Source organism: Nannobrachium achirus (genome assembly GCF_963921795.1).
Source record: "Nannobrachium achirus genome assembly, chromosome: 8".
Lineage (NCBI taxonomy): Eukaryota > Metazoa > Chordata > Actinopteri > Myctophiformes > Myctophidae > Nannobrachium > Nannobrachium achirus.
In genome coordinates, this window is record NC_137817.1 from 33,855,205 (window position 1) to 33,867,712 (window position 12,508).

Consider the following 12,508-nt stretch of genomic DNA (forward strand, 5'->3'; position numbering starts at 1 on the left):
TTGGTAATTGTCCTTAAGTTGATTAGCCCCAATGGACAGATCTGTATATGTGTGGAATCACTGCGTGTCTGTCTGTTCCTTGAATATCTCGAGAACCATCAGATCAATCGACTTCAAACACGGCGTGCGTATCGCCGAGGACCAGAGGGAGTGATGTGCCGAGTGGGAAGACAGCCGGAATATCGATGTGAACCGTCTAACCAATCAGTACTATGATGTCATATTGCAGACATCAGAGATATCCATGGGCATAAATGGACACAGGTAGACTGACAGAAAGATAGAAATCTCCTATGGATGTAATCTGTGGATATACAGATACTCAGACAGCATGTACAGAGGGTATTGCTTAATCGGAGGGGCATGCGTTCCCAATGGGCATTATTATCAATGGGCATCCATTGGTCTATAGTGTCTATACCGTATACGTGTACTGTATATACATGCACGGAATATGTTTGTTTGTGTGTGTGTGTGTGTCTCTGTGTCTGTCTTGTGCATAACCCAAGCTCCTTCTGACTGATCGACTTCAAACGTATGTTTATATTGAAGCAGAGTGTGTTGTGCGAATTTGGGGACTTAGGTTGGACCAACGCTTGTCTAGAACCGAAACTCCAAGCATCTCTGTACAGTATCTATCTGTATGTCTATCTGTCTGTCTGTCGTGTGTCTGCCTGTCGCACAAAAGAGACCTGTTGAGTCTATTTTCTTTTTTTTAAAGATATGTTTTTGGGCTTTTTTATGCCTTTATTGATAGGACAGTAGACTGACAGGAAATGGGGAGAGAGATGGGGAGTGACACACAGCAAAGGTGTCAGGCTACACTGAGCCTATGTGGTAGGCGCCCAGACCGGTAGGCAAGCGGCCGCACAGAGTCTCTTTTGCCCATGGAGATATCTGTGTGTCTGTCTGTGTACCTTTTATGCTCATATAGTGATCCCTGATGTCATAGTAGGCCTACTAGTACTGACCCCATTACTGGCCTCCAGGTACTATGATGATAGATACTGCATTAAGTATGACAACGGGTACAACAGGTATTCTGACAAAATGGGTACAACGAGTATTGTATAACCAAAGGGAAATGCATTCCCAACAGGCATTGTTTCCAACGGGCATTGTTCCCAACCGGAATTGCCTAGTAGTAAATTAACTCGGCTGATGTTTATCGGGATAGACTACTGTAAAAAAAAAAAAAAATATATATATATATATATATATATATATATATATATATATATATATATATATATATATATATATATATATACTTTGACTATCTCACAAAGAAAAGATTGGAATTGTCTTTTAAAGAGCTGGTAGGGCTGTTATCCAAATAAATTAAGAGATTGCGTCTTGATGGGAAGCACTTAAGCTTGTGGCATCAGCGTCTGTGTGTTTTTATGCCTGCAGTCAGTGGGGACAGGTCCATAGTTGTAGGCAGTTGGCTAATCCATCACCGCCAGCAAGGGGGCCGGAGGCCAAGCACTCGACTTCTCCCTCCAGGAAATAATCAGCTTTTAATTTATCACAGATCACATACATGAGAAGACGGATGGCCGTGGAGGGGACTCGTATGAGTAGGCCCATCTCCACTGTCATGCTGCGGCGCTTCATTCTAATTTAGATCTTTTTTCTCCCACGTCCATAACGCCTTAGAATGAGGACGGTTTATCCCTATCAAATGATATGAACTTGAAAGTGTATTACTGCCCGCGAGAAGGAAAGGCAGTCGGTCTAATTAATAGGTCAAAGGGTGAGAAATATAGGTGCACCATTTTAGATGGTTTCTTGATTCTATAGCGACCAGTTGACATACACATAGAAGAAGGGACGAAAGCCGGACAAGTCCCGGGTGAAATGAACGGGGCATGTGCTATTATGTAAGTCAACTGCTGTGTGTCCTAATAGCTTCCGATTTGTATTACTTGTCCCAGTTTTTCTATGTCCTCCCCCCCTCCCCAGAGGAGTTTGAATGCAGGATGATTAGTTGCAAGACTTGGGGAGGCACACACACACGGGAGGTGTTCTACACTAAGGGGGAAGGACAGTTCAGCCACATGCCACCCGCCCCTCCCCACCAATCACTTTCCTGCATGGAGGCAGGTTAATCCTTTTATTGTAATGAAGTGAGGGGAAATAATGTACTGTAAACGTGAGATGCTTAATCCAGCGCTGGCGTTTTTACGAGGGAGGAGTATTCGTAGTGACATGCGGAACAGAGGGCCTGAGAGGCAGCGGAGCGATCCATCACAAACATGACAATGACATAGCACAACACCACAAAACACACTTAAGGAGATTTGTCTACACGTCTATGCTCTCTTCCGTTTCCTTCCTCTTGCCCCCGGTCTCTGTTTAGAGCGTTGCTTATTTCCCCTGCTGTTTGAGTTCCATGCAGTGTATTTTGACCGTTTTGCACGTATTCTGTGGAAAAATGCTTTATTCATGCCCATAATGTTCTCAGCCCCCTGACAAAATGGTTTATTTAATGGTTATTCAGTGTGAGATGAACAAATTTGCTACTTCAGTGAGCTGCAGCGGATGATTCATCAAATAGAGTATGCGGTCCTTTTGCCCTCTCTCCTTCAGCTGATCTCTGTTCTGGAGATATATCAGTGCTTGTTACACAAGCCTCTTCTAAAGATTTGTACAGGCTTACATTAATGCCGGACCCTGAGTTTTGAAAAAGCTCACCATAGATTGAACTTGAATTACATAATGCGCTTAACTGCGTTGTGGGTGGCTAATGAACTTTTGCATTTACTGTGGAGAATTCACATTTCCTCAGTGAAGACAAGTCATTGTGGCCGCCACAAAGTAGTTTGCAACCTGTTCACTACATTTTGAAACTGATGACAATTCTCTTTGATGATGATGATGATTATGATGATGATGAGTTCACTTTCAGCCCTAAAAAGAAAGAACATTTCATCAAGGACAGCAGCAGGAAGGCCCCATTCCAGGTGTGCTCCACTCTTCAGGGAAGGAGAGAAGAATAGTGAGTGAAGTGAAGGGCCATTGAGATTCTATTCACGTATAAAAATAAAAGCGTCCATAAAGTGAATAGAATGGGCTTTTTTCAAATGGAGAAGTGAGGCTCAGTCTAATTGCCCATGCATCGCACCACCCTCACAGCCTGCAGAGAGTGCACTAACTGGGGAGAAATATGAATGCAAAACAATCTCAAAAGGACAAGGAGTGTTTCCTTCCTCCCTCCCCTCTACTTTGCAAATGAAATCATTCTGTGTGCTTATTTGTATTCTTACGATTTACAATTTAGGCATTTAGCAAACGCTCTTAATCCAGAGCTAATTACAATAAGCAAGGACAGCACAAGGTAATACATCAAATAGAAAGCATAGAAATAGTCATCTGGAATTATAGGTAATCCAAAAAACTATCACGAGTCTTGAAAGTGTTTGAAATGTTTTGATCTTCTTGGGGGTCCTTGGCACAAAACATTTTCAGAATATATAATTCAGTTTGGTACTAATTTGTCTAGTGTTATAAAGGACATTGAATAATAACAATTGGTTAAAGACAGCAGCTTTTACAATTGCAAATGGATGATAATTCCTATTTTTTCTTTAGTTTGCCACTATGTTTTGTCCCCCCGCTTTTGCCCTTATTTGAACACTTTCTGCCCTCTCCGTTGTGCGTATCTGATGCTGCAGTAGACTTCAGAATCAGAGAAGCAGAAGATGAAAGGGAAATAGATTAAGCAGTAAAGGAAAGAGAGTTAGAGGTGATGTAAAGTTCATTTTACTCTCTCTCCATGCATTAGGTTTCTACTGAGGTTCACCTTTTTAACCAAGTCCATTTGCCACTGATCACTGTGTGTTATTGCTAGACCCCTGTCTGAACCGCAACTTAAGTTGAAGACTCCCACATGTTCAGCTTGATTTACACAGGCATTTCATTCATAATGATCTGATGAGGCTAAATATGACTTATGTCGGCCCTGGACCTATCAAAGAGAAATGAGAAACCACAGGTTTTGAATGACATTCACATTGGGTTTGCTGGGGATCAGGAAATCAATATGTGGGCAGTTGACTGTTCTGCTGATGGTCAGTGTCTATTGTCAGAGCCTCGACAGTCACTGAGGCAGCAGTACTGCGTATTCTCACTGGCTGATTAATTAGACCCCTTCGATTCTGCTGTGATTGAGACAGATAGAGAGAGACAATAAGGGCCTTTTATACTTCTCAGACTGAATTGGTTGTGAACGCAGAGGAAGCCAGGGAAACAAGGCTTGTAAAACATGCTCATTTCCTTAGATGGAAACGGGCACAAGGAGTGGTCATTGATCAGACTGTGATGCGTTTTTTTGCATGCATGTTTGCGGTTCCTGGTAGGCCGGGCTCAAATAAATCTTCCTCTATCTCCCTTTCTGTCCATTCATTAATCAAATGGAACTGAGTAATGAGCTGTGTTACCGGTCCAGGTCTCCACCACTTGCTCCTGGGGTGAGGAGGCCATCTTGACTCCACACATCCCAAGACTACCTTCACCAAGCACCTGTCTGGTAATTGGGTATTTATCAGATTGCCTGTGAGAAGAGGATGCAAAAAAAGAAAAAAACTAAAAACTATGTACTTATTTATAACCTGCCTCTCCGGCTCCTCTAAGATACTAGGATGCTACTGGTTCAGCCGTCCAAGATGAGAGCGGCCCAGAGTCGTGCTCTCTAATCAGGAACACGTCTTTACTGGGCAGTTAGCTGGAAATGCTCTTGTCATCAGCACATGCAGATGGAGCAATTGTGCAGATACAATAGCCAATTCTTTGGCCCCGCTGTGACACTGAAGGAATGAGAGGTGATGATAACACATGCTTTGGCAATGAGCTCTCCCGTGGCTGGGATCTGATAGACGGGCTATTCAGAGGCGATTCTAATTCTGGGCACCAGGAATGCCTATAAAGGGGCGCAAGAGTGCTCACTGAGCACCTGCAGATAAGATGGGACAAAAAACCATTTGAGCAAATCGGTATGCTTCTGGCTTTTTCTTTTTTTTTCACCTGCAAACCTATTACGGAGGGATGGAAAGAAGGAGAGAGGGAAGCGGGAGCGAGAGATAGAGAGTAGGGTGCTGTCAATAATAACGGGCAAATAGTGTGCATTCAGTCTAGGATATGAACATGAATTAAAGGGACATGATGATTTTTGTAGAGAAAAAAAATGATCACAGGGTAAGGAGAACTCTGGTCCAGAATGGATTTTGTGATATACTGTACAGTAGAGAGGCAATCGGTTGTAAGTTAAATGCTCAGCCTTGGCTTATATGCAGTGTATAATGTGTACATACATACACACACTATATGTCATAGTGTTAATTCCTGATGCATGTTGCATGTAGGGGCTGCAGGGAGTGTGGATAGGAGCACGATGAACTGAAGTGGATACACTATGAAGACAAGAGAGGGGTAAATAGACAAAGAAGTGAGAGCGTACGCCCACATTTCTTGCCAATCTACATCATCAATAGAAATGCCAAAATCTCACTCCAGCAGCACCTCGAATCAGTGCAACTAATTTACAGGATACGTTGTTAAACCACAGCTTGATTGATTGATTGATTGATTGATTGATTGATTGATTGAAGACTTTATTAGAAGTTTGCATAGGAAAAGGTACAGTTTCATGACGGTACAGTTCACTGCTACAAGGTCAACTAAAAGGAGAGCCTAGTAAGCACTTGGCTTATTTGCACAGGAAACCATTAAAGTATCTCATATAACATTGAATGACAGACGGATAGAACACAGTACTATGCAGTAGATATAGTCAGAAAATCGAACCTCTGTTCGAAGTGGAGCTGTGTGTGTGTGTGTGTGTGTGTGTGTGTGTGTGTGTGTGTGTGTGTGTGTGTGTGTGTGTGTGTGTGTGTGTGTGTGTGTGTGTGTGTGTGCAACAGCGCCCCTCCCTTAACATGTGTGGTCAGAAAAGGTTACTGCAGGCTACAGACAGACAGACACGGAGACAGACAGACAGACAGACAGACAGACCCACACACACGGCCACGTATAGGGAGCTTGTGTTCCACACAGCTCCAAAAAAAGGGGGAAAAACACAGTGCAAAAAATATATACAGTAGATAATTACAGTGACCATACGTGAACTCCGTAGTCTAAGAAGGGCTGAATTATTGCACCAGCTATGGTCTTCAGTGTGTTGAAATAGACCAGGGCGATCCTCTGTAGGAAACGAGTTTGTTTGTTGATTTTATTTATTACCTTTGAAGTCATCTTTTCGCTGGAAAGATTAGCTTCAAGGATACATCTTAAGTAGGAAATCTTGTTTTTTCGCGTGATAATAACCTTGTTATTTGATGGCAAACAAGTCGTTGAATGACATTTGTTGTGATGACGATGTTTTGATGTCATTGTGTGATGACGTAATTATATAGAACATCCATCCATCCATCCATTAATCCATCCATCCATCCATCCATGTAAAGTGCCCTTTCCCTGTGGTTCTCCATAAGGATCAATTCTGGGTCCTGTACTTGCTCTTGGTAATAACATTTGTAATCACAACCTCCACTTTCACTGGTTCACAAAGTTGTAGATATCACTAAAACCTGCTGTCGCAGCAAAGCATCCTGTTTACTGTCATGTCTGTGTGACATGAAGTGCTGCATGTCTGACAATGTCAGTGTTGTTCAATGACGTTAAGGTCTCTACACACTGGGAGCGTTTTATTTGGTGTCATTAATTAGCAGTAATTTAACCACATGAACCTTTGCATCCCTATTCTGAGTTGAACATCAAGCCAAAAACAGCCAAACTACTATATTCTCGCAACTTGCCACAATGTGGCATGTTCTGAGCTTGCAGATCGTCTAAATATTCACCAAAGAGATTTAATTTAGAGGCTAAAAGTGAGCATCCCTTGTATAGAGCCCTGGTGGATCCAAGTCAACTATGTATAGCGAGTTTAAGTGTCTAAACTGCTGTCATGACTACATCCACACACAATGTGACTATTATGCATATCTTGACATACAGTGTCTGCTTAATAATCACACTCTCACATGCTCATTCTCAGATATCTACTTTATTTAAACCACCTACTAAATCATGACATAGATGTTGCGTCCAGTGCATCCTTGTTGCATCTTTTCTTTTTGTCAAGCGGCACCATCGTACTACGAAGTATAGGCATAGACCTGTGCCGCGAATCAATATCCTGCTGGAGTGCTGTGGTTATTCTCTATTCTCTTTTTTTTTTACATTTAAGGGGATTTTGTCTGTTTCATGTGATACGGTTGTTGCATGGTGAATGAATGCAACCACTCAAATCGATTAAGTTGTTTGTCAAGAGAGGCAGCCTGTTTAATTTGTAACTGATGACCCATTTCATTCAACAATTCCACAATGTATCATTCTGATTCATGAAAAACCCACACAGATCCTTGGCTTATTTCTGTCTATACTCTACGCTGTCCATGGTGCTGAAATTGGACTGGCTCATGTCAAAGAAAGGGTCAATATTGATTAACAACACATTGTCTAGGCCAATTTAATGTATGTTCTATTCATGGTAGGGGGAGTTTTCTCAAGGCATTTAAGCACATATGTCATGTTACATTGTAGCCTTTACCTTTAGCCTATGCAATGAAATGTTGCTGGCCGTTGATATTGATGGTGTCAGATGACCTTGCCATACCTTAGCTTTTCCTGAATTGATACCAACCCACCCAATGAATATGTGGATAATCTGGCCCAGATAATTATTTTGTTTCCTCTTAAAATTGTTATCCCACGATTTTTGTAACACATTTTTTTCACCCGGTATCAGTTGTCTAATGTAATCCTAGGCGCTACACTCCCTCTGCCAACCTGGGGAGAGCAACGGACTGACCTCATGCTTCTTCTATGCATGAGGAGTCCAAGCTACTTCTTTTCACCTGACAGGGGGAGTATCCCCGGCTGGACGTAGCGCATAGAAGGAACACGTTATTCCAACCAGTTCCATTCCCTCCATCAGGAGCCCCAGCTGACCAGGGGAGGAAGTATAGATACCTGGATTACTGCATGTTTTTGTGAGGGTATAGCAGACATGGGGAGAACATGTAAACTCCACATAGGAAGGCGCTTTTGCCAACCCAACCTAGGGTATGGGCACTGATGACGTGAAGGAGAGAACATGCCCACAGCGGCAGGTGGAGCCCCTCAGAAATATCATTTACCATGTTGAACATGAGTATGTTGTGTTGAATTGGGAATTTCGGATGGATTTTGATTGCAAGCAGTGTGTGTGTGTGTGTGTGTGTGTGTGTGTGTGTGTGTGTGTGTGTGTGTGTGTGTGCGTGTGCGTGTGCGTGTGCGTGTGTGTGTGTGTGTGTGTGTTGTGAACCAACTTACTTAGGCACACATTTTAATCTGAATAATGGGCTCTCTAAATAGTAAGTTGACCACTGGATTTAAAATCAACTTAATATTGCTATCGCTTTTATATTTTTCTCACTCTGCCGAGCATTGTGCCCGACCTCATTTTAATACCAACAACACTCAGCACACAGATCAACCAAGTAGTGTGGGCACTGGGCATTAAAAGGTATAACTGCGTTGGTTGTAAACTACTAGCAATAATAATTGGGGCAAGGTATTTAGCGGCAGGTGTAAAATAGGGCTCTAAGAGTTGAAAGCCTTGCTAGCAACCAGTAGGAGTCCATGCTACGCCTTAAACCCAATTGGAAATTGGCCAAAGGGTTAATTAGTTAGGGTTTATCTTCAGGGACCTTGAATGAAATAGAAATCTGCTCATTGGATTTTGAGATAACCCGTGGCCTAAGAGTGGCACTAGAGGTTAGGACATTGGGTCACCAAAATGTGTAGGGACCACTGTCCTGGCAACATGACGCTCAGACTGTTGTATATACACAGCCATCCTTAGGGCACAGACCGTACAATATTTATTTATAGTATTTCCCATTTTCAGTATTTTTACTTCTACTCCACTACATCTCGGATCCAAATTTTGTACTGCTCCACTACATTTATTTGGGAACTTAGTTATTAGATACTTTGCAGATATAAAATTATAATATATATATACATTTACCACTTTAGGCCTGTTTTATACCTAGGCTAATTGAAAATAGACGATCTGTAGATCAGCTATTTTCAAACATTTCATACTTTTACTTTTGGTACTTTAAGTACATTTTGATGAAAATACTTTTGTACTTTAACTCAAGTAAATTTTGAATTACAGGCTTTTACTTGTAACGGAGTACTTCTACATTGCAGTATTGGTACTTTTACTTAAGTAAAAGATTAGGGTACTTTTCCCACCACTGGGCACAGACGCTGTTAGGGCTAAGGCTAACAGATAATTTCTTTATCAACCATTTTCACCACACGCATTGTGGGCCTGTGCAGGGTCTGTGCTTGTTGTATACACCCTACATCATTATACAGTTGTCTTTTCTTAAAACCTTTCTTCTTCTTTCGTGTATCATCGTCCTTGATGATTGGTTGACGACATTTTATTTCACAAGATTTCTTGTTACTTAGGGTAGGCCATGGTGACAAAACATTACAGCCATTTTACAAGACATTTGTCTTTCTCTCTTGTCCCCAGATTGACCGCCAGTGATGCCAGGACAGTGAGCAACGTCATGCGTGTCACATGGTCAGGGGCTACACCCCTCCTCATGATGCTTCTACTCAGGCTGGCCCGGGGCCAAATGCTGGAGGGCTCTCTGGTTCCAGGTAAGACCTGGATGTGGAACACATCACCGGAATGAACTGGCATGCCGTCTCATCCACGGTCAACATTCCATTTTCTGTCTTTCCACACTTGTCATTTTGTCATTCTCTTCTGTCTATAGAAACCTCTATGTCGGTCTGATTTTAAAGGAGTAGTTCACCCCCAAAATGAAACATTTTCCATTGATTACTCACGCCATGGAGACTTGAGTTTTCGTATTTGTTACATTCCTAAGACAAAAATGTGATTATAGTAAATTTACCCCCATTGAGTCCGGATTGTAATCGAATTATTGTCTTCAAATTGTTGACAATACAAAAAAAAAACATGATTGAACATAAGTCTCCATGGGGTGAGTAATCGATAGAAAAAAAGTTATTTTGGGGGTGAACTACTCCTTTAAGCAGTTGACACCTTGCTTTTAACTTCGGTCAAGTTAAATCAGTCTTTGCTTTGATGATTTTTTTAATTTTACAGATCTTTATTTGTTCCTCAAATTAAATACTTATTACAGGCAATATAGCTGTCTCATAAGATCATTGGATCACATTGAGGGAGGGAAAATTAATAAACCACAGAATGAATCAGCGAATCAACCAGTCTAAATCTTGTACTGTATGCCTGTCGGGTAACGGGTATCACTTTTCTTGCAGGTCCTCTTTGTGTCCTGGGAACTCCCACTGTACACTCATATGGATATACTAGTGACAGCAGTAAGCATATTAAAGTAACGAGCGTTATCAGTCACCTTCATGTTTGCATCATTATCTATTAGAGGCTCATGACCCAGCTTCCCTTCACCAAGAGAAACAATCTCCCGGGTTTTATTGTATTAATTTTATGTTATCAGTTTCCCTGAAATTATTTGACGGTAGAGTGTTTATGTCATCTCTCTCATGTACGGTGTGAGTCGTTTCATGGAAATGTCCCTCCATCAGAGAGAGAGAGAGAGAGAGAGAGAGAGAGGGGAGCATCTGCTGTATAGGCCGTCATTGTCAGTCACCATGGAAATCACTTTAGTTGTGGCATCTTCATCGCCCCTCCTCTCCCTCTGCTCATTAGTTAGGAGGACAGTTCCATGAATTACTGCTTAGTGGAGCATCTCGTTGCTCAGCCTCTTCTGCCTATTCTTTATCCTTTCCTACACTGCCCCTCTATTGCTTTTCACTTCTCATTCTTTTTTGTTAACCACCACATGCCTCCATTTTCCCACCTTGTACTTACTTTTTAGCACATACTATCCAGGAAGCAAATTGCTTGTCAAGCTGCCTGCGGTGGCCAGTGTATGGCAAGGTGTGTGTGTGTGTGTGTGTGTGTGTGTGTGTGTGTGTGTGTGTGTGTGTGTGTGTGTGTGTGTGTGTGTGTGTGTGTCTGTGTGTGTGTGTGTGTGTGTGTGTGTGTGTGTGTGTGTGTGCGTGTGTGTGTGTGTGGGCTTGCAAAGCTATCTTTGTGGGGACCTCATGTCCCCACAAAGATAGTACAATCCAGGGAAAAAAACGTGTGGGGACAAATTAATACGTCCCCACAAGGTCTTTAGGGGTTAGGTTAAGGGTTAGGGTTAGGGTTTAGGGTTAGGGTAAAATGAATGGAATGTCCCCACAAAGATAGTAGACTATGTGTAATGTCCCCACAAAGTAGCAATTGCAAACCTGTGTGTGGGTGTGTGTGTGAGAGTGTAAATCTTTATTTGAGCTTGAGAATGCAAGGGAGAGTGGTACTGTAGCTGCAGCTATTTGAATCATAGTTGTCTCCACCAGCCGAAGGCATGGGGGAGAGTATGTTTTCCCCTCCGTCCGTCCGTGTGTCCGTCCGTCCGTGTGTCCGTGTGTCCGTGCGTCCGTGCGTCCTCGCAGTTTGTGTGCAGCTAATCTCAGTCGCCGTTGGCCCGGTCGCTGCCAAAGTGAGCACACACATTCCCTGGATGCCAATCTAGAACCTCTGCCCTAAATTTTTCAAATGGGCTTTTTCTAGCGCCACCTAGTGGCCGATGTTCGCAAGACACATTTCTGTGCACTACTCTTACAGATTTTGTCCAAAAATCCTACAAATCGGTAGGCAGTATTTCGACAGTCATGTGATCGACACGGATCTGTCCGATTTTTCATATTCCATCCTGATTGGCTAAGATTGGATTCCAAAGTTTGTAGGATTGAGCCGTTTGGAACAAAATGCCTCAAATCCCAAACGCAAAGTGCAATTATCATGAAATCACGCACAAATGTTCCCACTAGGTTGAAGAAGAAATGCCACTTAACATTTTTGAAATCAGCCTCATGGTGGCGCTATAACAGGCCGATTTGTTTTACCTATAACTCCATCGATCAGTTTCAAACTTTGTAAGCGCATTCCCTAGAGGCTAAGGATAAACCTTTGCCCTGCATTTTTCACATCAGCCTTTTATAGCGCCACCTTTGGGCCGACTTATGTAAAACACATTTTTGGATATTACTCCTTGAGATTTTATCCAAAGATCACGCAAATCGGTACACAGTATCTCTATAGTCATGTGATCAAGTCCGATCCGTCTGTATTTCATATTCCATCCTGATTGGCTAATATTGGCTTCCAAAGCTTGCAGGATTGCTCCGTTTTTGAACAAAATGCCTCAAATCATCAACGCAGCTTGCGATTACCGTGAAATTTGCCTGTTATAGCGCCACCAGCAGGTAGACTTTAGCAAAACACATTTTTGGAACACAATGCTTCAAATCATGTATGCAGCATCAGATTGCCATGAAAGATCTAAGGTGAAGAACATATGCCACCCTTTTTACATTGGCCTAT

General features: G+C 42.3%; 1 protein-coding gene across 1 annotated transcript in view; it reads left to right on the forward strand.

Moving 5' to 3' along the window:
- Positions 1-9,632: 9,632 nt before the first annotated feature.
- Positions 9,633-12,508, forward strand: part of robo1 (roundabout, axon guidance receptor, homolog 1) — a gene marked incomplete at its 5' end in the record, with an annotated part of 269,979 nt that continues 267,103 nt past the window's right edge. Inside the window, one exon of the mRNA XM_080731326.1 lies at positions 9,633-9,726. Within this exon, the coding sequence (XP_080587452.1) occupies positions 9,633-9,726 (94 nt within the window). The remainder of the gene's footprint in view (positions 9,727-12,508) is intronic.